The 27930-nt window shown below is 37.0% G+C and overlaps 2 protein-coding genes across 3 annotated transcripts in view; both read right to left on the minus strand.

Moving 5' to 3' along the window:
- DST (dystonin) overlaps window positions 1–27930 on the minus strand; it is a 291949-nt gene that overhangs the window by 104573 nt on the left and 159446 nt on the right. The window contains exons 28-39 of one of the 2 annotated variants that reach the window (XM_066547319.1): window positions 27630–27787; window positions 27033–27211; window positions 26627–26765; window positions 25628–25821; window positions 23083–23245; window positions 22307–22390; window positions 22111–22218; window positions 21272–21370; window positions 9933–10067; window positions 7419–7507; window positions 6732–6864; window positions 123–5666 (exon numbers count right to left, since the gene is read on the minus strand). In XM_066547319.1, the coding sequence (XP_066403416.1) occupies window positions 123–5666; window positions 6732–6864; window positions 7419–7507; window positions 9933–10067; window positions 21272–21370; window positions 22111–22218; window positions 22307–22390; window positions 23083–23245; window positions 25628–25821; window positions 26627–26765; window positions 27033–27211; window positions 27630–27787 (7025 nt within the window). The remainder of the gene's footprint in view (window positions 1–122; window positions 5667–6731; window positions 6865–7418; window positions 7508–9932; window positions 10068–21271; window positions 21371–22110; window positions 22219–22306; window positions 22391–23082; window positions 23246–25627; window positions 25822–26626; window positions 26766–27032; window positions 27212–27629; window positions 27788–27930) is intronic. The other variant, XM_066547320.1, reaches the window with a different exon arrangement.
- Window positions 17070–19763, minus strand: LOC136555156 (uncharacterized). Its single transcript, XM_066547747.1, has 2 exons — window positions 17991–19763; window positions 17070–17084 (listed from the first exon to the last, which is right to left on the minus strand). The coding sequence occupies exons 1-2, from the start codon at window positions 19761–19763 to the stop codon at window positions 17070–17072; spliced, it is 1788 nt and encodes a 595-aa protein (XP_066403844.1).

The following is a 27930-nucleotide window of genomic DNA, read 5'->3' on the forward strand; positions in this document are numbered from 1 at the left end:
TTATTTTAAATTTATAATCTAATTTTTCAACCATTTTTCCAGTTCAATTGTTCTCTCCACCACTTGGAAAGATCCATGCAATTCCACTAACACAGGACACTGAACACATTCTTGTTACTTACCATACTAGTGGGGGTGTCTCCTATGACTGTTTCTTCTGTTTTCAAAGCAGGCTCAGTAAAGCCTTTGGACAGGCTTTCTGTCTTCCCATGCTCCTGATCACTTTCCCAAGTAGTGGTTCTGTTATATGCCAATGTTTTCTCTTCATCAATTTCTGATCCAAGCTCTGATTGTTCTGTTGAGGAAAGAGAATAAAGCCCATCTCCTTTGCCTTTACCCTCATGCTCTGTGGCAGTACCAGCAACCTGTGAGCTCCTAAGCAAACCATTTATCAGCTCCTCTAACTTGCTTGTACTTTCATCTCCAAGTGAGTTTTGAAAAATTTCCAGAAGTTCATTGGTAGCAAGCTTGGGAACAGGAGCTTTCATGTCTGTTTCACTCCTCCTTTCATCTGAATCAGCTGTCTTTTGCTTGCAGGATTCATGCTTCAGAATATCATGAAGAAGATCAGGACTTCTGCAATCTGGCCAAAGCAGTGAAGGAGCATCATTGTCCTTGGGCTCTGCACACAGTGTGGTGACCATTAATGCAGTTCTAACAGCATTGCTTATTTGCTTCAGATTTGACCCACTAGACATTTCACTCTCAAGCTGAGTGCTTCTAACCATTTTAAGTAAATTTTGCATTAAAGTTCTGGTATCAGAGTAATTTAGGGGCTCACCTTCCTGCTTGCAGTAAACCTGTCCCATTTTCAATTTCCTTTGTAATATACTCTGTAAGTCTTCCATTAGTGTGTCAGACACATCTGCTGATTGTGAAATACCTTCCTTTACTTGAAAATCTTTGCAGGGTACCATTTCTTTTTGCAATGACTCCATGGACATTTGTTTTTTGAAACCATTTCCAAGGGAGGAAGTGTCACTGACCATGACATTTTCTCCTTTTGTGTTTTTCAGCATCTCATGTTTGTTCTGGGCACCGTAATTCAACTTAGTCCCCATGCTACTCAGAATTGCAGAAGAAACATCAGTGGTATGGGTATGTCTCCCAATAGGTTGCACTTCACTTCCATCTCCTAACTCTTTGGCATCCTCAATACTTCCTAAAGCATCTGGTTTTGTGGGGGAAATTTCACTATCACTGCTGCTTTTGTTTTCTGGAATGTCTTTCAGAACATTGTCGGTATTTTGACAGTTAAGCCTCTCTGTTTTAGTTATGCTAATCTCCTTTGGTTTCACTGTATCAGGTGGAGGAAAAGAGTAAGTGTTACATTCACTTGAATGCATTTCTTCCATATTTAGCAGAAAATCCTTTTCATTTTGTATACCTTTTCCCCCTCTTTCCATGTCCTCAAAAAAGAATTCAATTTCACTGAGTTCTGAATGGCCACCTTCTTTTATGCATGTTGTATGTTGTTTTAAAGAAGAAGAAATGTTATCACCTCTCTTAAATTCATCTGATCTTGCCCCTTGAATGTCAAGAAAACCTTGATCAACATTTACTTTTTCTTTACTTGCAGCAGGAGTTTCTCTAGCAGCTTTAATTACTGTTGCATCAAATATTTCCCCAAGATTTTCCATCTGAATGGGACTATTACTTAATCCTATGACATCACATTCCTCCATAATATTTACTCTATTTTTATTTTCTGTAAGAATTTCAAAACCTCTTTCTATTTGACTATGCTTCCAACTGGTGTCTGGATGTGTTGGGTCCCTAAGTGAACTATTATCACTCACATAAGGAGTATCTGTAAGGAATTTATTGTCCATTTGGGATGAGCTTTCCTTTAGCTGGTCCATATGATTTAATACTTTTTCCTCTGCAAGCAGTGCCTCTCTCTGTCTTTGTCCATGATTTGAATCTAACATTGGCATGGTATTATTGTCTTCATTCATGCTATCAGTAAAGCATTCTGAGAGAAGCAAATTTGTCCAGGTACTTTGGTCATCATCAGCTTGCTGTAGGTAGGCTGTCACACTAATGTCAGCTTTCACAGTACCATCAAGAAGCTGAGAACCTGGAACCCTAAACTGTGTTTCATTATTCTCCTCACTCTTTGTGGACACCCATTTAGTGTCAAAGGTATTTTCAGACTGAATAGGCTCAGCAGGATCTTGTGGCATGTGTTCACTTTTGACACAAGTCCCATATTCATCTTCTGTTTCCTGCTGTCTGGCTTCTTCACTGGTACATGAAAGACCAACATATCTTTCTTCAGAAATATTTGACATTGATTCACATATTACTGGGGATAGTTTTCCATTTTCATGGTTAGACTGGAATTGCAAAGTATATCCTGTCTTTTGGCCTAAAGAACAGCAGTAGTCATCAATATTCTGATTGTTTTCATTGCTCCTTTCTACATCTTCTACTGACGTTACCAGCTGGTCACATTTACTTATACATTGATGATGTGAATCAAAAATATCCATTTCATCTTCACTGTCAGAATCAGTGTCAGAGTCATCATAACTATCATAATCCTCCTCATAATCTTCCCCCTCCTGTGTACCTTCAGATTCCTCCTCACACAGGTCACCTTTTGCTTTCATTTCAACTTCTTCATTCCTGTCTTGTACATCTGCTTCATACATATTCTGTAAATAGCTCATGCCTCCTTCCTTTGTTCCTTCACTCTCATCAGTAACTGATAACTCATGCTCCTTCTCTCCAAAACTCCCTTTTGTCCTTTCCCTTCCCTCAAGGGTTTTCTCCATAATTTTGGCACTTGCAGAAGCTATAGTTATGCTCTCAGGTTGCCCTTTCACATTCACATGAACATTCTCTCCAGCATTAGCTGAAAGTTCTTGAAAAGAGCTGTTCTCTTCTTTTAGGGTTATTCGACCACCTCTCTCCTCCAGAAAACCAAATGGAACTGATCTTCCAGCCAATTCTGGCTCTGGTATATCATCATCCCTCACCTGCAAGGTGTGAAACCCCTCATCACCTTGAGAAGTGTCAGAGGAATCATCATCATCAATTTGTGGAGTATCATAGACATCACTGTCATCATCATCACCTTGAGGTGTTTCATAGGCATCATCATCATCACCATCATCCAACTGAGAGCTGTCCTCTTCAGAGGCCACCTCACCACATCCTTGCTGCAAGCAGCTACTCTCAAGCTGTGGGATGCCATCACCCTCCTCTATTGATGAGTCAGAGCTACTGTCACACGGCAGTAACCTGTGGAATATAAGATCACTTTCTTCTTCTGTCAGCCTTTGTGCTCTGCTGTTACTGTCCCCCAGAGGTGGTCCATCGTGTGTGACAGTATCACCACGCAATGAAAGCCTATGCTGCATGTCTATGCTGTCCTCTAGACACAGTTTATTCTGAAAATCAGCACAATCCTCCAGGGATGGCCTTCCATGGATATAAAGACAGTCCTGTAGAGATGGACCTGCATACTCCTGAAGAAGTTGTGCACCATATCTGTTGTCTTCAAACTTTGGTGTGACACCACATTGACTAATCAATTCTTCTGGAAGTCTATATGCAGTGTCTGCAGTGATGGATGGATCAAGACTTCTCTGAAAATTATCTTTCTTGCTATTATCCAGTACCATTCTGCTACTGTCAGCTTGAAATATGGGAGGCCCATAGTCTGTGCACCTTTCCAGCTCCCTCCACGTTTCCTTATCTGACAAATCATTCATGCTCAAGGAATTTTGTAATGTTTTATCATTCATGTTTTCATTATCCAGACTGCCTCCCACACAAATCTCTTCTTTTGCTGTTTGTGATAAAAGTTTTGTATTTGAGTCATTTGGAGGATATCCTTCAATGTTACCTGAATTTGTCTGCTTACAGAGTTCTGTCCACTCAGAAACCTCCAAAAAATCCCTGAGTTCATTTCTCTTCATGGAATTTTGAGTGCTGCTCACTACATTTCTGAGTTCTGCAGGGGTAGTTAACTGCATCTCCTGTGTATATTCTGATTGCTCAGTACCAAGAATATTGCAAACATCTGGCCTGCACACATGGGGATATTCTTGTGAAGATATGTAATTCCCAAAATCACCACATTGATTACATATCCTGTTATTACCAGAGTTCTCAGCACCTGAAAGATCACCCTGAACACTGTTTGCTGACTTTAGGTGAATTCCTTTTGAACTTACATATTTGTTACTAAACTCTATTTCTGACACACCAGCATCATACCCAGCACTATCACCTTCCAGCAACATACTGATGATTTCTTCCAGTTGTCCATCATATAATAAAAGTCTCTGTCCAGTGTTTGCATCCATATAACTATTTACCATCAGGTAAGACATGAATAGTTTCTTAGCTTCATCTAGATTATGACATACAGGGTCTTCTGTGCCAGAAACTTCATGTTCCCCATCAGAGCCATAAAATACAGATGGCAGAAATTCATAAGTTGATAACCACTTTGCAGCATTTTTACAAAGGGACTTTAATTCTTCTACATTGGGCATTTTATCTGGTAAAGTCACATTGGTCAAAACAGATACAGTATTACTGTCTATAATCCCTGATTCTGCAGCCTTGTCAAGACTGATTATTTCACAAGTTTCTGGAATGTAAAGTGCAGCTATTTTCTTTCTATCATTCAGTATTTTGAATGCCAGCTCATTTGTAATCATATCTTGGTGCAAAGAAGTTGATACAGGGAATATTTCACCAGTGTGAGGCCAAATTAGTCCCACAAAGCCTCTCTGAGCTTCTAAGACCAGCAGAGCACTGGTAGCTGATATTAAGTTGCATTGCACAGCTTCATCAACAGTCAAGCGTTGTCCTGAATTTTGACAAAGGATTCCACCAGTCTGAACCTGACGTGTGAGGATCCCACAAGCAGTGTCCTGATCTATCATCCCTTGTCTCATGGCCTCTTCCACAGTCATTCGTTTCCCTGAGTCGGGGTCAATGATACCACCAGACATTAACTGAGCACCCAGCAGCCTGAACATTGTTTCCCTGTCAATGAGCCCTTCATGGGCTGCCCTCAAAATAGTTACCTTCCTTCCACATTTCAATACAATTCTCCCTTTTTCTTGTGGTTTCACAGGCAGGAGTCTTAACCCTGTTGCTTCATGTACTATGCTTCTATGAACCATCTGTTCAAGGGAAATTTTCTCAGCAGAGTTGGGATCTATGAGATCTTTACATGTATCTTGTCTTTCTAGGAGTTTGGAATATAATGTTGGAGAAATAAGATTTCTCTGGAAAGCATTCTGCAAAGACAGCTTTTCTCCAGTAGATGGCAAAATCAAATAACCACTTGAAAGCTCATTCTCAAGAATTTTAACAGCCAGATGTTCTGAAATCAGACCTTGTTCTAAAGATGAAACAACTGGAATATTTGCTAATGATGATTCTGAGATAAGCTTCTTTGCGTTACTTAATTCTTGCAGCTGCAACAGAATCTGCTCATCAATTAAGGCATGGGCTTTAGCTTCTTCCAAACCATAACACACTCCTAATTCTGGAGAAATTATTCCAGAAAGAATCAGCTGATTCTCAAGCAATCTAATTCCAGTGTCATAGTCAAGAAAACCTCTTAAAATAGACTGAAAGACTGAAAGGACTTCTCCAGTTGTTTGGTCAATGACACCAGCAATGACTTTATTCACCTAAAAGGGAATATAAAAGAAAAATTATCATCCTTTTTGGATCATATGTTTAAAATATTCTTTTGATTTTGAATGTATGATAAGCATAAAAACATATACTTACCAGGCCTGGAGGAATGTTGTGAATGTTAGCAGCTCAAATGCACAAGTGATCTATGTCAGTCATTCAACAGCACACGATGTGATAAAAGATTTAAAACCAACATGCATCTGTGAATTGAAAACCTATGCTTTGCATACATAAATAGGGTTAGTTAAAGACAATAGAAGAAATGATTGCAGAGAGGGCAAATAGAACATATCCCTGAAAGGCACATTTTCATGCTAAAAATGTCTGTGAAAGGTTAGAATATTTGGAAACAGTATGTGATTCAACACAACCATGCTATTCATGTTTACAGCATACAGCATTTCTGTATATACACTCAACCATATGGAATCAGATACTCCAGCACCAAATATTGCATTTAGTTCACATGGAAAGCATGAAGTCAGTTTGGCAACATTATTTGAACTCATTACACAGACTCTGCCTCTATATGTATATGAGAATACTCACTCTATATTTAAGACTAATATCCATTAGCAAATATACTCATAGTGTCTCAGAGAAAATTGTATTATGTTCTCCCATTTTCATACCCAGAAAAAATTTAGGAAAACCTGAAAGCAGATAATTTCTAGGATATTTCTGAGTAATATATGGGAGAGATTAACATGTTATTTTATGGTGTCATTATTGCAGCAGAAACGCAGACTTATCTAGCAGTCAAAGAATGGCTTTTAAGAGAAGAGTTAAGAGATGAATGATTTGCTTATCTTTCTTCATGCAAGGCACACATTATTAAGACTCTTCCAAAGAAGTTTGATGAATAGAATGCTCATGTGCACAGGTAAGGTCACATACAGTATTTCATAGCAAATACACAAAACCTTCAGTCAATTAAATATCTAGTCCTTCCACACACTGTTAATTGCAGCTTCTTCTTTTGCTGATCATGTGTCATTTGAAAACCATGCAAGAAATCTCAAGAGGAACTGAAATCTAAGTTTGAATCTTGTTACCTTTTCTTCCATCTTTTCATCACCCAGATGTGCTTCCTGCAGCTGCTTTAAAGCTTCATTGGATAACAAGCTGTAGCTTTCCTGGAGAGATCTAACTTGCTTTTCCATTTCATGTCTCTCTTCATCTGTCATTCTATCATGGAAAAAAAATGGAAGGAGGAGATCTCTGGGTAACAGAAATTAGTACAAGTAGTCTGGAAAAAATACAGCCTAATTACAAAGATGTTCAAGAAAGCTACAATCTCATTGCAGTTATTCAGGCAAAGAAGCATTTAACTTTTGCATGGGCCTTTGTCTACTGGTTACCAATCAAGACAGGTAACATAACCATCAAGGAGTCATGAGATATCTCAGCAATTTAGTAACTTAAATCTGTTTTCAGACACAAATGAAAAAATCTTGTGATAGGTAGTTCAAGTACTCATTTACTACAAATTTGTTAATTATTTTGATTTCAAATGAAATTTTAAATATCTAATATTTTTAAGATGACCAGAGGTATACAAACCAAGTCAAATTCTTGAAATCAACAAAATTGCATCAAGCTTCACCAAATGAGAAGATAAAAAACTCCCAAACTGTACACGACATGCAATTAGATCTATAAGGATATGATTTCTTTTTAAGCAAACAGTATGTATTTATTCAATTCACTTTACACTATTTGAAAAATAAAAAATGGCATACTTGTCACTGTGCTTAGCTAAAAATGACTGAGTTGTCTGCAGAGCTTCAGCTATTTGTTCTTTCTTGGTTGACATTTCATGAAGGGAAATCTGAAAAATAAATAACCTGTGTTCAAGACTTAATAATGTATATAAATAAACAAAATAAACAAACAAACCCTTATTTGTATCTGGGACTAATCTCAATAATAAAAGAGCTTGATTTTTAAAAAAATACTGGCTATCAGTAGAGCAATATTATTTATCAGAATTGCATCATTTACATATGTAAATGTAAGTCATTGTGATACGTCTTTTGATTAAGCAAGCTGTTTTTAGAAAACTAGTGGGCAAAACAAATAGAATATTTCAAAATGTTATTTGATGGAAAATTACCAATCATTTAAAATCACTTATTGTAATTGGCACACTTTATAGTAGCTTTATAAAGGTTGTGTACAATAGTCATGTTCAAGAAGTTGCTCCCCAAAATAAGAGATAACAAATTTTTGAAAAAACATATCAGAAGACCACAAGCCTTCATGAAATTCAAAAACAGAGACAAATGCAATATGAGACACCTGGGAAAAAATGAATTATTAATTAATATTCTCCACACTATCAGTTCTGTGCCCTCCCCAATAAAGGACTTGTTCTGGTAGAGGAACTTGTGAGAATTTAATCTTCTGTCTTTCCTGAGAATCTCCCTGCAGTCTCTTCAAAGAAAAGCACTCATAAAGGCAAATTATCAAAAGGGAGTTCTGCAAGCTGGAGATGTTTTCAACATAGGTGCTAGGTCTCGAGCAAGGTGCTTGAGCCCTTCATTCACCTTGGTCTGGACAAAACCAATTTCTCCTTGTCTGCATTGTACCAAAGGGCCCAAAAAGTCTCCCTTTGCAATCACCACCAGCAAGCCACAATCTCATCACCTGTACTGCTTGCACAGGAACCAAGATAACCACTGGATGCACTGTGCAAGAAGATGAGGTGAGCAGGCTGAATGAGGTCACAAAATCCACTTTACTCAGGGAACCAGTGTCACTGTGGCTGCTGTGTGCACCCTGTCACTACTGGCACCAGCTTTGCTTCCCAGTACCTGGCTACACTCCACAGCAACCCCAATCCTCTGTGTGAAATGTATTTCAGCTGACATTAGCTATGAAATCACCAGTTTCTACATGCTTCTACACAACTTACAAGGTATCATTGCTATTCAGTGGAGACACAAACCCAGGCACCTCTGAAAGGTGCAGCCACCTCGCCAGGCCATTTCACAAGGGAAGCAAAGACCCTCAGCAAACACCCATCTTCCAGAGGAAGCCAAGACAGCCAACTCACAGGTTACTCACTGGAAGCCCAGGCTGGACAGAGATGATGCCCACAGTTGCTGTGGTAAGCTGAGATGTCCTTACTAAGGAGTTGAGAGCTGGCCTAGTACTGATAAAGGTTTGCAGTGTAGTCATCAACAAGGGCAGCATTGAATGCTTTTGCAAATTCTGATTTTAACTACTAGCAATTTACCAATCAATATGTTCAAATCAGTGCAAGCTTACTTCCTCCTGTAGATATAGGGACAAACTCAGAGCTAGCACTGGTCCTCTCTGAACAAGCTACATGCTGGAACAGTGTTCATCAGGACTGCCAACCTTCCCAACAGCAAGCTGGACTTATGAACATGCTGGTCCAGTGGCTCTGGCACCAGAAAGCACCACCAAAATAAAACCATAGGAACAGGATGCCAAGAGGGCCAAAATCATGTTTGCATGACACACCCAGCAGTTTACTGAGGGATGTGGACAAGACACTGCTCTGTCCCTCTGCTGCTCAGTATGCCGGTAAGCCTTTACCTACTGAAACCTTTCTAGGTGTAACTGAGCTATTTCATGGGCCAAGCCCAGCAGAGAAGGTCCTAGAAATGGCATGAAACGTCAGAGATGGAAATTTATGGTCTGAGTTACAACTGCACATAGTGACAATGTCCTGTTAAATACAAGGCATCAAGTTGGGCCACTCCAACAGCATCTGGACTAGTGTGATAACAGAGAGGCCTCTGTCAACATCTGCTGTACTTCCTAGGACAGCAGTTTTGACTATCTCTTAAGAAGACCCCTCAGATTAACTTTTCAAAAGCAAATAAATAGAAACTTGGCCCTCAGGCCCCTCCTACCAACTTTATCCTTCCTGGCCCAAAATGCCATCCTGACAGGATGCATTCTCCCTCTACAAAGGCTGACATATGGCGTGCAGGGTCCAGTTTCTCTCAACTGATATTTTACAGTGTCAGAATGTGTCATACACGAGGTCTGGAAAAGGCAGTGGGAGTTTCCTCCTGAGTGTGCTTGTGCTTGTGTCCCTAAACATTGATGTTTATTTACCCAACTCTCTACTCACAACCAAATGTGAAATCATGTCCTGAGGGAAATGTGGATGGCAATTTGTAGGAGGAAAAATGTATTTATGGATTATTTTGGCCTTTTAATCCATGCAAAAACCAAAAAAGAGGAAGTGGTGTTTTATTCATAAGATTTCTGTGTACCTGCTGCTTAGGTAAATCTGTCTTTTCAGCCTTTTCTCCTTCTTCTTTGCTGAGTGTCTTGCTGAGGTTTGACACCCATTTCAGTAAATCCCCAGCTTTCTCAACATGTTCCTTCTTTTCCTCTTCCATTGATTTCTGATGAATGCCACAAATTGTAAAGAAACATGTAAATGTAAATTGTTGAAATATGTAACATTAATGTCTGTAGAAACACAATTCTATCACAATGCCATTATTATCACCACATAAACATAAAATTATTTCTTTTTTATTTACCACCACATGCGTTACTATGACACTTTGATGTAGGAACAAAAATGGCACATAATTATAAACAATAATAAAAGAATACCTCAAGTGATTATTAATTATGATAAATGTGCTTATTCATACACACATGCAATCATTATAAAATGATTGATAGCAAGAAAAAGCATAGCTTCCCAGCCATTACTCAGCAGATAAAATCTCAAAAGCATTTGCATATAAAGTATCTTTGAATTGCTGCCTTTGCATTACCCTCACGCAAGGATATGTACAACCAGTATAGCATAACAGTATTTTGCACATTATGCACATGGATTACCAAATTACAATTAGGAAGAATACATTGCTTTTATGTCTACAGAAACAATAAAAAATAAAAGTAAAATACTGAGACATTTAATCTTTTTCTGCACAGGAAAACATTCTCCTTTTCATATAAGTACAATCTGTTAGGTGGACTCTTATCAATACTGAGAAAACACCGTCAAGCCCTTCCATACACCATAAGATTTTATTTCAATGAATTTATGAAAAAATTTGATGTGTAATTGTAATTTATTTACCTATTAGAGCAGAAGACAATTCTAAGAAAAAAAATAACATGAAATTAGAGAAAAACTCAGGACAAGAAATACAACTTTCTGGTGTAAGCAGCCCCTTAAAATTAATGAAATATCAGTGTGAAAAAAAGTACTGATGCACGTATGCTTACTGCACTGCAGATTTATTTATTTATGTATTTGTTGTATATTTTATCGCCACTCTTGTAAAACAAATGGTATCTGCTGACTGATTTGTAATTTTAATTTAAGTAAGAGGTCACATGAAATATTGCACTGTGTTCACTCACAAAATGGTCAATCCCTCTCAACCTTATTGTAAGAATATGATTCTTGTCTCGCCTAAATCTACCCACTTTGAACTAATATTAACTTCAAAACTTCAGTATAATTTCTCATTTACACTACCTACATGTAAAGTAATGATAGACAAGGCCTTGAGGTAAAGATTGAACACATAGATTGCATTTTGAAATTGAATCTGCCTATCTATAAATTTCAGTTTTGCAATAAGTAATATCGAATTCCAGATCCAGTGGTTTATGCTAATTAGTTGTTCATAACAATTAGTTTTACAGCAACTAATTATTGCTAGAAAACACCACTTATGATTTTCCATAAAGGCCGTCACAGATATTTTCCTTAACTTTAACAGGTTTTAAAGCAGAGCCCAAAAGAAGTATTAATATCTTTTGTCCACTATGAATCATAGTAAAGACTGGAAATTCCTGTTTTCATGGGCTGAGCTGCTTCTAACAACCGCAGCCCAGTGTGGCAATCAAAAACAGCTCTATCTAAAGCTTCTTTGTAAGTTATCTTCTTCTTAGTTTTGGGGCATGTTAAAACTTTAATGTGCAATTTTTCATTCTTCATCTTTGTAGCTGTGATAGCATCAATAATACCATTCTTAATTGCATCTTCCATTGTTAATCTGGAATGAGACTTTGGATCTATCAAGCCACCAGTCAAGTACTGATACTCCAGGCAGCGCATGCCCATTTCTTTGTCTATGGCACTTAAATGCACAGCCTCAACAGCTGACATAACAGCGTTCCTTACAGGATGAATGATCCCAGTAAAGATCAGCTCACACTGCTGGATTTGCTTGGCACAGCCATCATCAATTAACTCCCTTTGCAAAGCCTCTGAAACACTGTACTTTTTCCCTGTGAAGGGATCAATTACACCTCCTGTACTAACCTGAGCTTCAAGACATCGGAGGGCAGTAACTCTGTCTACCAAATTTTTGCGTGAGGCTTTCAAGACTGGAATTCTTTCATTGGTTTCAGAAAGCCAGAACCCTGCAATAGGACTGTTTAAATCTTTATTTGGCTGTGAACTGCTAACTAAGATATCACCAAACTCATTAACTGTGATGAGGCCCTCCTTATATTTGTTGACTAACGCTCTGTCAATTCTACCCTGATTTAAGGTCTCCTCAATATTAAACTGTACACCCGTTTTAAGATCAGTAAGCAAAAGAAAAGAATTTCCATCAGAGTCAAAACACGTAGACTCCTTCCAATCAAATTCCTGTTTCGAAAGCTCAAGATATGTAGCTTTATCAATATAATTTTTTTGATAAGCCTCATATGAAGTCATTTCACTTCCTGTGTCAACATTTATTACAGAAGTTTTATGACTTTTCTCTGCTGATGGGCTACTTATTTTCCTTTCGCCAACTGGAAGCAGAAAGCATTTACTGCTTACACTGAACAAACTCATTTTCAGCAAATCACAGTAGTACATAGCTTTCCTGTTATTTGGATTGTGAAAACATTTTGCATTACTTGAAGGCTCATGCAAAAATTTTAAAATTGTGTTATTAAGCAAGCCAAGCTGCACAGCAGCTTCTGGAGGTACACGAACACTTCTTACAGGATCAATAACCCCCCCACATGCAATTTGAGCCTCAAGGATATTTTTACCTTTTTGTCTTTCTAAAAGTTGAGCTTCCACAGCCTGAAATACAGACAGCACTTTGCCAGAACAGCAATAACCCAGAACAGCTTTCTCTGCCTCAAGCAGTCTACTCTTGAATTCACTATCTGCAAGCCCTCTAACAACTGAATCATCAACAGAGAATTTCTGACCTGTTGTGGGATCAATAATGAAACCAGTAGCTGCCTGGGCCTCTAAAAATGCCAAGGCCAGTGCTTTTCCCATTATTTTTCTCTTTGCTGCCAAAGCAAAAGAGAGTATCTCTTTGCTGGATTCAAGGTACAGCCCAGCTATAGCTGTAGGTTTAGTTAAAAATTTTGCAAGACTTTTCTGAACCTCACCAACAGTTTTCTGCCCTGAAATGAGCTGCTCAACAGTGAGCCTGTCTAAAAGTTTAACTTCAGTCAACTGCCTGGCAGTTACATCATGTCGGAGACCTTGAAATTTAATAGCATCATATTCCTCTGTAAAATATTCCAGCTGAGTAGCATCATCAACAGTCCTCAAAACCTCTTCTCCTAAGAAAGAGCTCATCTTTGCAAAGTCTTCTTTCCTAAACCCTTCTGAAGTTTTGTATCCCTGAAACATTCTCTCTTCATTACCAAAAGTCTTGTCATTTTCTTGGTTTAATGTTGTGACTTCAACATGCATGTCATAGTGCTTGTTCTTCACTATCTGTAAATAGGAAGTTTTTGACACAGTGAGAAATACAACTGCAGACTATGCTGTACACATAATTCACTCCTAAATCCACCACCAGAGAAACCAAAGGAAGAATTTGAATGCAAGTCAGAAAGGAGAACCACTACTAGGATTGGCAAGCAGAGATATATAAATAGCTTGAGTTTTGAAGTGCATTTGCCATTTCAAATATTTATTTAATAACAGGAATATGACTAGACTAAACATCAGTAACTGTTGTTTGTAACTATATGAGCTTACTGCTGTTAATCAAAACTTACTTTGACCAATAAAGATACAACAGTGTATGTGAATTCCTATTTTCAACACAGATTTTTAAAATAATCTTTCTTAGACATTAACAAACCTGGTAGGAAGATCTAATATAAAGCTTTTTGGGTTAAGTAAGACAGAAGGGGTTCCCTTCACCAAGACACGAACATAAGAAATACTAAACAGTATAGTAATAGTAATAAAGCATAACCAAAACCAGCCAACCAAATGGACTAGTAAAAGGCACCGTTAGGAAGGCAAACCCTCACAAAATGTAGTGTGTACCTCCAAGGGATGGAGTTTTACCAATCCTAATTCATGTTTTGAGTCTTCTCCGTGTCTAATGGTTTGTCTGGAACTGTGTAGGTTCCTGTTCCTCAATGTGTCCCTTTCAGATGTTCCAGAGATTTGGCTTGCTTTATCAAAAGTTATCTGGAACTGTGTACTCGTCTGCGAAACAAACTCTGTAAAAGACTGGGAACTTGAATCTTCTAATGATTGGTTTATGCTTGACATCTGAAACTGCACCTCTCTTGGTATTGTGTCATCAGCACTCACATACAATGTATTTTCTTCTATTTGATCGGATTTAAAACCTGATCTTTCCTGTTTCTGCCTTAACAAAGGTGAGGTACGTGGAGGAAGCTGTTCAAATTCTTTAGCTGCAGTCTCATTCAGGTAATTGAAATCATTTCCTCTTCTCTCACAGCTCAATTTAAATCCAGAATCTTGGAGATTATTATTTTGCTGAACTTCATTCTGAAATGAAACAAATCTATGTTCACTCTCCCTGACCTGCATATCCATCTTCTGTTTCAAGCTCTCAACCATGCGCTTCTGCACTTCCAATTCTTCCTCGAGTCTCCTGCACTTCTGGTGATAGTCCATCTCAGCCTGCTTCCCTTGCTGTAGTTGTTCGTGACATTTTTTGAGCCTTTCTTGCAGATCTTCCATTTGCCTCTTGTACAACATGATGTTTTCCTCAGCCATATGCTTTTCTTGCTGAAGAGCAACACATTCTAGTTTTATACCAGATATGTCCTTCTCTGTGATGCTATGGGATTCCAGTAATTTTTCAACTTTTTTCCTAAATTCCTCTGCAGAGTGTTTAAACTTAATGGATTCTTCCTGAAATAGAATCATCTTCTTGCGTGCCATCTGTTCATCCAGAGTCTTCTGATGGAGTTCATCCTGCAATTTTTTTAATTTGCTACTTAGTTCTTGTATATGAGCTTGTTGTAGTGCCATCTTCTGCTCACTCATTCTCTTTTCCACAGTTAGAGCATTCATCTGAGCATTTAAATTTTTAACCTCCCGGTCAATGCTAAGGGTGGACGCATTTTGTTTATCACATTTTTGTTTATAGTCACTAGCTAAGTCTTTTGTTTTTGCAAGATCAACTTCTAGGCTTTTGACTTTACATATGAATTCTTGCTCAATTATTGTTTGTTTGTGCAATTGTTCATTTGTTGTACGCAATTGTTCTTTGAAACCATCTGCTAGGGCTTTCAAAGCATCATTTTTCCTCTGAATATTTTCTTTTTCCAAAGCCATCTTCTCTGATTCAGATTGAATTTGCTTCATCAGTAGTTTTGTTTCAGTGTTCCATTTATTAAGGTCTTCTATCTGTTTTTTCAATGTTTCTGACACCTGATTGCTTTTGGTTAATTCATTCTTCAGCATCTGAATTTCATGCTGGTTTTCTTTCTCTACTTTAGTTTTTTGAAACAACTGTTCTTTAATTTTCCTATATTGGTCTTGAAGATTATTTGCTTCTCCTTTACATGACTGTGTTCTGTGTTCAGCTGCCAGCTTCTCTTTTTGAAGGGAACTGATTTGTGAATTTAAATGTTTGATAGTTATTTCAGTTTTTGTCTGTGATCTGGTTAATTCCTCTATTTCTCTTTTTAGCTGTGTCTTTTCTTGCTGAAGAGACTTCAGGTCTTCCTGATAGTTCATCTTAAGTTTTTTAAGTTCCATATTTTCTTGCATGACCTCTTCAGCTTTACCTGTGGTTCTCTGTAGCTGCCTGTCCAGTTCTTTCAACTGTTGCAAATATCCCTGCTCAACTTGGTCTTTTTCCTCCAACTTAATTTTTAGGCATTTAAGTTCACTGTTGACTTTATCTAGTTTTTCTTTTAATAAACGAGACTTTTCTTCTGTCGATGATTTTTGAAGTTCAATTTCATTCAGCTCATATTTCAGGTCTTTAATAGTTTTATCGGCTTTTTTGTTAGCAAGGGTCAACTCATCTATCTTTTGTTTAAGCTCTTCTACTTTTTTGGCTTCTAGTTTCTTCTGGAAGCTCGTAATTTCAGAATCAATCCTACATTGGCTGCCTTGCCCCGCTGTGAAAGTTGGCAGGGAAGTTTCTCTAGTTACAGAGTATGTGCCTTCAACAATCTTCCTTCTGGATTCAGTTGTTTCTCTTTCTTGTAGTTTTATTTCTGATAGGTTCCCTTTAAAGTCAAGATCTTGTTCCATTTGCTTGATGAGCTTCATAAGTTTCTCTTCCCCATCTGTTTTTTTCTTCAGTTCCTGCATCAAGGTTTTTTTTTGTTTCTCTAAATCATGAAGATTAGTATCTTTTCTTCTTAGAAGGTCTTCAAGGTTTCTTCTGGTAAAGGTGCTTTCTTCTATTTGATTTCGAAAAGCACGGAGGTTTTCTTCCAGTATACCCCTTTGTGTCTCTGCCTGAAAAATGAACTGCCTAACACACTCCAACTCCTGCTCTGCATCTGCTTTCTCTCTCTCAATGCTTTCTAGATCTATACGACACTGCTTTGCCTCTTGCTCAGCCTTGGTCTTCTGAAGACAGAGCTCTTCCATCTCCTTCTGCTGCTTCTTCCGCTCTTTTTCTGCAGCTTCTCTCACTTTAGGGAGCTCCTGTTCCACTTGGCTTTTTTGTTTCTTCATATTCTCCAACATCTCCTCAAGTGTTTTTACCTTTCCCATGAGTTTTTTATTTTCATCAGCTGTACTATTTTGCTGTGCCATTAGATCTAAATATGCCTGACGTGTGGATGCTTCCTTACTCCTTAAAATCTGTAAAAGAATAAGATAAGTTGGAATGCATTTTTTGTAATACAGCATATGGAATGTATTAGGCTCTTAGAAAAGCAGAAGGGAAAATACTTACTCATGCATACATGGTATGTCCAGAAAGCAGGATGAGCAGTTCCCACCACCATCACCTTCTCCTGAAGGCTTCAGGAAGTTACCATTAGCCAAATATGAAACCCTTGGCAAAGCGAAGAAATCCTGCAGCCTCTCACTTCAGTCAGATGCCTCTTAGCAGAAAGCAGCACCAAACAGCTCACTTTGGCTTTCTCTCCAAACAAATAGGCAGAGCAAACAATGACCTGAATACAGTGTGCAAGAATTCCCAAAGAGAAAATGGCCTACCATTTCTCAATCAGTTCAGCAGGAGCTGGAACAAAGATTTAAGCTTGCAAGCACAAATGACACAAGAAGAGTTTGGAAATCCCCTCCAAGAAAAGAAACAGTATCTTAGAGCCAAGATGCAGCAGCTGCAGAAAGAGCAATATCCAAACCCCCATACATCTGTGCTCCACGGTGTGCTCCCCAGTCCCAGTGCCCCCACTGACTCAGCTGGGGGACCAGCAAGAGCACAGCTGCTCTGCAGTGCAGACACACAAGTGTAAACAGGGTAATTAGGAAAATCCTAATGAAAACCAGTTTGCTGGTAGTCTCCATATATTGGCAGATCCAGAGCAAGTCTTTTGAGCAAGGAGTGTAATCACCAGTAATAATATGGCTGAAACTATACATACCTTGTCTTCATTAGCACTGTTGTGGTGCTAAGTTACCAAATGTGAGCTAACATGAAGTAAGAACACACCTATATTCCTATGATCATACAAACAGGGCATGAAGGGTAACGACAGCAACATTTTCAAACAAACAAACCATTGGGTTACTTTAAATTTACCAGATTTACTTGATTTTTTGTATGATATCTGAGACTTTTCTTAAAAGGCTAATGCAAAGGCAGCTTCTCCAGTTCCTCTCCATATTTCCCTGTATTATAATTTTGAACAGCCCCCAATAGAACAAAGTATGTAAATTGATTTGTTATCAGATCTTTTATACTCATATAAACACAAAATCTAATGTATTATGCTTGAAAAAGAAGACCTAAAAATAAAGGTACAGTAACAAACTGCATCTTCTTAGATTTCATTTTTTTAGTCAACATGCTGAGCATCAGTTGGGTGGAGAAAAGGATGGCATATATTAACATAAAATAAACAAAAAGATTAATTTCTAAGAACTTAAAAATCTTAAGCATCTCAAAATGTACAGTAATTAATACATGATTAGCATATTCATTGTTTAAATTATGCTCAATCAACCTTAAATCACTTGACCTTGACATATTTTGTGCTTCAAATGTTGATTTGCATTGATTTAGAATCATTCTTAGATTAACTCTTTCATTTGCATTGCATAAAAACTCTGGTACCTTAACAACAGTTGTGCTCCTTTTCTCTTCATTATGTTTCTCTCTCTTTTTTTGCTTTTCTTGTTTTTCAAATGAGGCTTTTATGCCTACATTTTCACTGAATATTTTCTGGAGTTCAGTGGTTTTTCCAGGGACCTTTGTGCTGTTACCTTCATCTCTACTGTCTACTTCTAAAACTAGCAATAAATCTTTGCATTTCTGACCCTGTTCTAGCCTGTCTTCTCCACTCTGCTTCTTCCCACTTCTATTTATGCTGTCCAAACCATAAGTGTTACCCTGTGGTATTTTCTTCACACTTACTTTTTCATGGTGACTTAAAAGCTTTTTTGTTAGTTCATGTTCCAATAATGGAAAATAATCCTGACCTCCTGAAAAAATTCCTGAGAGACCTAAATTTTCATTTAAATCACCAGCATTTCCTAACAATTCTGTACCTAAATGTTGATCATTCTGCAGTGGTGATACTTGAAAATCTAATGGATAGGATTCAGAGACTTTTGCTGCCCAGTCACTCTCTGAAATATTTCCTGAAGAAAGAGCCAAAATTTCTTGCTCTTTATTCTTGGCTTTATTTGAATTTAAATTTGATTTTTCTAGGATTTCATTTTCTACTAGGACGTAATCTTTATCCAGAGATGCTTTCTGCAGTTTGTCAATATTCCTTTCAACACTACAATAAACACCTGGATTACTCATAGATTGCAAATTTAACTTAGTGTTCTCACTTCCATTGTGCACTGCCAGCTCTCTGAAAGAAGACACAACTTTCTCTGAAGATGTTGCATCTGTTGCACGTGGAAGAGAATCACCTTTTTCATCATACACTTGAAACTCTCTGTCTTCAGATCTTAAAGTATTATGGCTTTTGCTTTCTGTAAAGCAATGCTCTTTATGCTGACATTGAAAATGAGTTCTCTGTGAACAATGTTGCTGTTTGTAAGGGCTGACACCCAGGGCCTGCTCTGCAGTTTTTGGAGTTACTTCAGCTTTCTTTGTTGTTAGGTCAAAATCAGTTTCTGATTGCATCTCACATTCTTCCTTTGTTGAAACATCACTCCCTGCCCTTCTTGAATTTTTTTTTCTTTTGGTTTTGTGTATCATTTCCACTTTAGGCAACTTCTTTGATTTCCCCTCTGTTTTCTGTCTCTCTCCATAAGCAATTTGCTCCTTTAACATTTCACCAGGATCATTGTTCACACTCACACAGATTTCAGTTGAAACAAAACAATCTTTTCTGCCATTTTTTTCTTCTTTACTTTGATTGCCAAAGCCCATTAAACTCTCCTGCCCTGTATATACCTTACTGTCTCTGTTGCCACTAATGCTGTTTTCTTGACCACTGACATTTAGAAGTTGCTTAAATGTTCTATCTGTTTTGATTTTATCATATCTGTCTACATTTAATTTTCTTCTGTTCATTTCCAGTTTATTTTCTGAGTATTCAGGTTTACTGGAAGAGTTCTGATTTTGCAAATATTCCACATCCATCATGCTTTCATTAGGTTTCTTTTCTTCTCTCAATTCAAGATCTTCATTACATCCCAAATGTTGAAAGCCTTCAGCTGACTTCACAGGTTGCTGGAGTTGATTCTCTCCTGGTAAACTCTGAGCATGACAGCACATGGATTAAACTGTGATATGATGGAAAGTTTCTTATTTTTCTGTTATTATTTGTTTTCTTAATGCCATTACTGAGAGTTAGAAAGAAGGACTGGCATAAAAGAAAATCTTGGAAGAATCACAGACTTCAGAGGTCTGTGAAGAATTTTTCTTCCCGGAAGAAAAAAACCCTCATTCCTCTTTTGAAAATGATTACTCTTTTTCTGATTTGCTATCCTGATTAAAGAGAAAGAAACCCCATTATATTATTTTGAGACTGGAAATCTGCTTAGGTTATCTTCAAAGAAGCTACCAAAATTTTAGAATGCTGACAGAGGAGGAAGGAAGATGGGGGATACTTGATTTCAAAAAAGAGCAGCCCTGGAGACACAGAGCAGACAAACTCTAAACATTTTGGAAGATTCCACTTGTTCTTGAAGAACATGAAGTCTATTGACATTCACACATTTCTTCATCCTTGTTCTTTGACTGAATTTTTATCCTTGATGCCATTATCATTACTAGTCATACTAAATCCTCAGTTACAATGGCTACTTATCAATAAATATTATGTATTTCCACCAGTTTGCTCCACCACTTGATGATGCCCAAAGACACATGCTGTTTTTAGTGTTGGTTCACAGGTATTCAATAGCAAGAAAAGCCAATAAAGACAAAATCAGCACCAGAATTATATAACATTCATTTAGGAACTGTTTTTTTCTTTAACAATAACAATAATGTTTATACCCATATGGTAGTATTCTGCAAATTTATCCAATTTATAAAAAAACAATGTAGTCCTTAAGAACTACTAAATAATCTCTTTCTGAGAGCCAGTTTTCAGAAGAAAGTGAAAAATTTAGAGGGTTGGTTATTATTTTCTTTCTCAATTATTTGGAAGGTTTGCTCTGCAGCAAAAATGTATTTTGAATAATTCCTCTGCCTAATGTCAGTAACATACTATTGCTAGTAAGATCCAACACTAAGCATAAATAAAATGCTGTCTGACCCCAAGGAATCAATACAGTAGAAAGGAAGGAGGAAAAAAAAACCTAAACAGATCAAACTAACTTCAGAAATTAATTAAGAAGGTATCTCATCTCCCTGTTGAAAGAACTTGTCAATTAATTGGACTAATCCATACTATGGAATATTAAAAATATGTATACATAGGGTATACACAGTGAATTTGCCTTCTTAATGTCTGCTTTCATCCAAAAGATCAAGCCCTAGGGTATTAAAATTGAAAGTATTAGTATTTAAATTTTAACTACATCTCCATCAGAATGCAGCAAATCATATGATCATTCTAGGTGGAAGAACTGGTAGAATGTATAGATGGTAGAGGATTTTGCTTATCTGAATGATAACACTGCTAACACTGCTACATTCCTGTTCAACGTGCACTACATAAGGAGTTTTAGTTTTCCATGTCTGCTGGTAACTTTGTGAATTATTCCAACAGGTATGTTGCTCTTTGTTTGCCTAGATGTTCTTTTTGCTTGGTTGGCTGCCAGAGAATGACCTACCTCTTCCTCTTCCAGTCTTTTCAAGGAATCACCTGCAAACTTAATGTATTGGGTCATCAAGGTCACTAAGGCAGTGTACCGAGTCCGTAGATCCATGAACTGTAGAGAAACAAAGAAGAAGGGTAAGTGTCATAGAAGTAAATGCTCTCATTAAGCTTGAAAGAAGTGACAGACACTGCTCTAGAACCTATCCTGATTTTGATTTCAAAATCATGACTGTGGAATCCAAAGTTCTAATTTTGATTCCAAAATTCAATGCTGTCAACAAGGTGCACTTGAACAAATATATCCTAAGGATCTATGAGCAGATCCATAAGAAGAAGAAACAGAAGACAATGTTTTGACTTTACAGTCACTTGATTCTTCCCCCTGTAAGAAAAGGTTTCAAGAGGGAGAAGCCATGCTTGTCACTGTTCCTCTCTCTAAGAGGTAGCAGGGAGACAGATTTACCTTTCTCACCCAAATGAGGCTGATTTGCCTTAGAATCTATCAAAGCATCCAGATCCAGTAGGTTTTACTATGGTCAAGATGAACTTCTTGTTTACTGTGATCAAGATCCAGTCTAGAGGTAGTTCTAAACAGTTATACTGAGGCACAGTTCTCATACAGCTTTTTATCATTTGGATGACTTCTTTTAATCAGCTGCATTTTGCTGTCTTGCTACCAAATTGCAGCATAAGGAACAAGAGAATATTTGTTATACCATGTATGTATAGAGAAAAAACCCAGTCTTTTTTGGATTATCGTATTTAATAATTATTAAATCCAAAACTTAATTCTTGTGTTTACTCTGCTTTAAGCAAAGACTCACATTTTCCTGTCATAAGAAACCCATTTACCTCTTGAATAATGAAGTCTGATGAGCTTTGAATTCTTCGTCGCTTTACTGGAGATTTTTGTTGGGAGTCAACCATAGCTCTGTAGGTCATGGTCTGCAACTCATAGTCCTGTACAAGAGAAAATACACAAAATCATTGGCATTATACATGATACTGACACTAAAAGATAGGACTGTAAGTGTAATGTTATTGTTACCTTCACAGCAGCTGAGTATTGTTCTGAGTATTTCTGGCATTCATCTATTTTGCTTTGTTTCATTTCAATCTCAGAAACCAGCATCTGTAAATTATGAATGTACATTTTCATCTTAAAAAGTTACTTTATTACCATTATAATTAACATTTCTACTTTATCTAACATTATCTAACATAAATAGATGGCTCATTAACATCGACTTTATCTAATATGCTCCTATCCATATGTGTACAAGTAATTATGCTCAAGCTGAGGACAATTATGTCCTCAGCTTAATCAGATTTACAGTACAGAAGTAGTGAAAAAACCTGCCAGGTTAATAGTTGGTGAATGAACTTAAAATAAAATCAGGAATATATCATTACATGCATATAATTTATTATCCTATTTATACTGTATTTCCTTCTTACAGGAGACACAGGTTGAGTTTAGCTCTGCTTCCATGAAAATATTTCTACATCCATAAATAAAAAAAACAGCACTGAATATGGAATTATGTAGTAAGGCAAGTCCAGAAGTTTTAAGGTTTTGATGCTCTTGCACACTGGAGGACCAAACAATTTGGTCTATACGACAGTGACAATTGTCACTGGGTGATATATTCATGGCTGCACCAGAAACACAAAATCATAAAATCCTGATTACTTGGAGCTTTACAGTAAGGGCTGATGGGTATAAGCCATTCATATTAATAAACAATATTGAGATCACTGATATTTTAATTCTTTGGTCAGTGCTTACCACAGTGGTTTGCCACAATGACATCCCTTTCATACCTTGTGTTGGTTCAACTGCTTAGCCAATGCTTTGCTATTTTCAGGATGTATTTCTTGAATCTTTCGCTGAGTATCTTCCACTTGTTGAATCCAAGTGTCCAAAGAATTGTAAGTATCTTTATAATACTTCAGAGATTTATTAATACCTTCTAAGTCACGCAACCTGATTTTATTTTATAAGATAAATCAAAGGGGAGAAGTTTATTATTAAAGACAAAAAATACAACACTAAGGCAAATACAGCTTTAAAGGCTTCAAATGCCTTAGCTCTGTTACAGTTCACAGCATAAAATCTGGTGTAACACTAATTAAACAGCAAATTCACTTCTCAAACACTAGGGATTCCCAGCTTGAGGAACTCTTTCCATTTGTCATAAAGGACATCCAGGAAAGATTCTACTATGCAAGAAACTCTATATATCCCTCATTAGAGTGTTCAACTGCTTGAAGCTCCAGGAGCACTGGAAACCCCAGGAAAGAGGGAGGGCTCTGCTACAGCAATCAGCTCTGTTACAAGAAGTGAGAGTATTTAAAATGTGGCCTATGAATCAAGAAGGAGAGTGCCATGCTGGAGTCAAGTAGTGGTTCACCATACTCTCCATGCTTCCCACAAAACAGCAGGAGTTACACTAAAACTGCAGACTGTAAATAATCTAATGTGCAAAAGTAATTGAACATATACATCTAATTTTAAATCATGGTCTGTGTATTTCTTTAAAGTAATTTCCATACTGAGGGAGATACTGACAGTTTTTCTTTCATGATCCTAAACTGTTACTTGCTATCATGGTGTGATTTTGGTGGTTGCTCTGTGCAGAGCCAGGAGTAAGACTCGATGATCCTTGTGGGTTCCTTCTAACTCAGGATATTCTATGATTCTACTTAAAAGATCATATAAATATGACCACTCAACACTGCAGAATAAACAGAAATATACAACCTTTTACAGTTCAACTTGGAACAAATACTTTGAATTGCTGTAGTGCTGTTCTTAAGATGCCAAAAGGAGATTTAAAAAGAGCAAGCAAAGGAATTTTTTTTGCTCAGGTTTCATACTTAATCATGTTTTAAAGCTAATAACCATGAAAAAGAGAAAGGATCATGACAACTGCAGCTAATATTTGTACATAGGTTTTGTATAATGATTATCAGTGTCAAGCTCGTAGGAAGAAGCAGAGATAATATTTACAGAAGGCAGCTTGTTTAAAACTGTACTGCAGTTACCACAATCTGTCCTGTTTACACCAGAAGTCACTATGTATTAGCAGTCATTTTTCAGCATATTCTGTTCAGGATACAGTCCTGGTAGGAGAGCATGTGGTTCATGCTTACTCTCTTGAAGAAATAAGAACACTTCAGTACCTCATAAAACCACTGTTTAATAATTTAAATTATGTCACACTAACAACTGATGAAAAATCAGAGGTGGAACTTTAGCTAGTTTAGAAAAATCAGAGGTGGAACTTTAGCTAGTTTAGAAAAATCAAAGGTGGAAGTTTAGTCTCACTTTTAATGAGTGACCTTTTTCCCATCTTCTTTCTAACTTCCAGCAATGTTAAACAGACACAACTAAACTACTTAATTACAAGTGAATAACTTCAATATTGCACCTGAATGTATATTCACTCCTCAGAAAAGGAGGACAAGAATGTGACAGATTGTTGTGTGACTTTTACATCAACAGCACCATCTTCAATGTTCTTTTTCAGGCTATCTATAATGACAAACTAAAGTACATTTCAAAGGAAATAAGTTCAGACTGCACAGGACAGAATTCCTCAACACTTCCCCAATATTTTTCCCTTCAGCCTCTACAGTTCTGCTTCCTTTACATACAGGAAACAGGACTGTAGAGACTGAAGAAAAAAGCATTTCCAGGAATTTCATGTATGGACATCTTCAGAAATATAGGCAGGTGTGTTCTGCTGTATCTGCCCATCTGCATAGGCAGGTGCACTTGAGCAACATTTTTCAGTATCAACTTGACAGTAAAGGGCTGAAATCAAAGCACAATCTCTACTGGATATTAAGAAAAAAATAAAAGGCACTTCACCAAAAAGTTATTGCACCACAAATTATCACAGATGTCCATGGAAACTAAGAACTTCCAGACTTAACACTTGAGTAACTAAAAGCAAATCAACATTAATCCAATCATAACTGATGAATCAGCTCACCAATTTAGCCCATCAGAACTAATTATGTAGAGAAACAGATGGTATTTCCATAGGCCTGCCAGCCATTTCTGCAGGTTTCAGTTTTTTTAAAAGAAAAATGACAATTTATCTCCACTGTGTATCAGTAAGTAGTAAGTTTCTGTATCTTGTTCATCTTTTGGAGCTTAACAGCCACAGGCATTTCCAGTGGAAAAGTAAGGCAAGGTTGTCAACAGCACAATAACGATCTTCATCCCAGAACATTCCAAAAACAGTTAGAAAACTATTCAGACCTGTTTTAACATTCATTTCTGATTGTTTTTCCTCAGGAATAAATTTTAAAAAACAGTCTAAAACATGAACAGAATATAATAAAAAGTCATACAAACCTATTTTCAATTTGAGAATGAACATTTTGCCACCTCTCAGCCAACTGATCAACTTTTTCTTTATGCCAGTCAAAGTCAAGATCACGTTCCTTGTGCATTTTAAACATCTGATCACTGATCATCTTTGCCTTCTGCAGTTCATCCTCTAAGGCATGGAATGTTTGTCTTTTCTCATCTACCTCAGATCTCCATTGCTAGTAGGTGATAAAAAAATTGTAAATAACTCCTAAATTATGACACTATTTTATAAATTAGTATTTTACACGAATATGCTGTATAAATGAATAAATGAAAATATTTCAATTAATATTTTATTCTGCTTGCTCAAATACTCAAGTGGCACTAGAATGGGTCTGAAGCAATAAACTGCAAAACAATTCTAAGTAACAGCAATCCCCACAACACATAGATCAAAACACAGAGATCAAATGAACACACTCATCTTAGAAATTATAGCTTTCAAAAAAATTATTAGGCAGATGCCATTTTATCTAACAAAAAAGCATTATTCATAATTTGTCATATCAAAATGAGTTGTAGACAGCAAAAAAAATGCTGAACTTCAATCTTTCAATTTCTCAAAGATATCTGCCAAGCTTCTAAGAAACTCTGATTAGAACACTGAAGCAGCAGCAAGAATGTTATTGTGGTCAAATTTACAAAACATAAATACATGTTACGTAAATTTGTAAGTATGTACTACCTTCTGAAGAGCAAAGAAAATCTTACTGCAGCATTTACAAGTGCCACTTTTGCAAGTTCAGATACTTTAATGCATTTTGTAACAGCAGGAACATGCTTTCAACCTATCCAAATCCTAATGCTCCAAAGTAGCCATTTTTTTTTGAAATGCCAATCCGAATACCACCTAAAACTAAATACACAAACCAATGTTTGACACCCTATAGAGTGAAGCATAAGGGAATCAGGTGTTAAAAGACAGATAGCTTTCGTCTTGTTTTTTTATTTGCCCATGAAAAGACACCAGCCAACTCTTACCTTTAATGTACCCATCAAATTTTCAATATTGTTTTTGTCAGCTGTTACGGCCTCTTCTTCACACAACTTAGTTTCATAGTGTTTTACTAATGATTCTGCTGTTTGGGTGTTCGTCAGCACCAAATTGATGGTTTTTAATCTGAAAAACAGACCCCCTGTTAACTGAGCCATAAAAAAAAATCATAAAAAAATAATAAATTAAATAAAACCATAAAATCACAAAAATCAATGCAAACACTCAACACATTCATGTTTTTCAGCCTTTTCTTGTCACAGGACACCCCTTTATACAATGTTAAAATGTTAACTCCCTTTTCCTTGATCAGTATTATTCATACTAATTGTTTCAATTTAAGAGAAAACTATAAACTAAAACATGTGTGATGGAAGACAGTCGAGTACATACTTATCTATGAAAATGGAAGACATGGAGTAAACTTGGTTCATGTTTTGTATAACAACATTGAGCTCAGAGCGCAGAGTAGGGACTGAAGGTGAACCAGCAGCTTGACTGAAAAACTCTTCACATTTATCTGTGATGACTCCCAAGTCGTCCTTGAGTCGATCCAGTTCTTTCTTCAGTTTCTGTAAAATGAAAGGTGATTGATAGTACTTTCATCCTTAATCAACCTGATAGATACTTTACAAATCACTATGAGTACAAGCCTGCCCTCCTTTACTTCTTTGATGATGACACCGTTGGAAAAAACTGAAGAGAAATGTATGCGTAATAGGGAAACTAATGGAGATACCATTGATCAGCATATTTTTGCTCACAAACATCTTATTGTGAGCAAAAGGATGCTGATCAATGGTACCTCCATTAGTTTCCCTATTACGCATATGATTTATTTAGCTTCACATTACACATACAAAGCTAAATATTTGACTCCTCTTTTCAAGGTACACTGCAAACCTTCCTGGCTTACACTCAAAAACCAGGACATATTTGTTTTTTAAATAAAACTTTATCTAAGCAAAACAGGCTTTCTCAAGGGCTCACCTCTTGCTCTGAAATCCTAAGCACATTTTCATGTACATCATCCCTCTCCATCGGCGTCCGGATCTGCCGTATTAACCGCTCCTCACAACTCTCCAGTCGTAGTCTGATATTTCTGACTTCAGAGATGTACAGATTATAAATAGATTCTTCCTGCTCCTCTGTTGAGAGAATTAAGGCATATGTTAGCCATCAAAGTCATCATGTCATTTTCACCATAACTTCTCACACTTTATAAAAAGTCATTGCTCTACAGGTGTTTTCATGACTGGCCAAAATGCCACCAAGTTTCCATCAAAATTCT

Source organism: Molothrus aeneus, chromosome 3 (assembly GCF_037042795.1).
Source record: "Molothrus aeneus isolate 106 chromosome 3, BPBGC_Maene_1.0, whole genome shotgun sequence".
Taxonomy (NCBI): domain Eukaryota; kingdom Metazoa; phylum Chordata; class Aves; order Passeriformes; family Icteridae; genus Molothrus; species Molothrus aeneus.

What these genes read in the sequence shown, in the direction of transcription:
- LOC136555156 (XM_066547747.1), bottom strand. Translation starts at nt 19,763, where the DNA reads ATGTGCTGTCATGCTCAGAGTTTACCAGGAGAGAATCAACTCCAGCAA.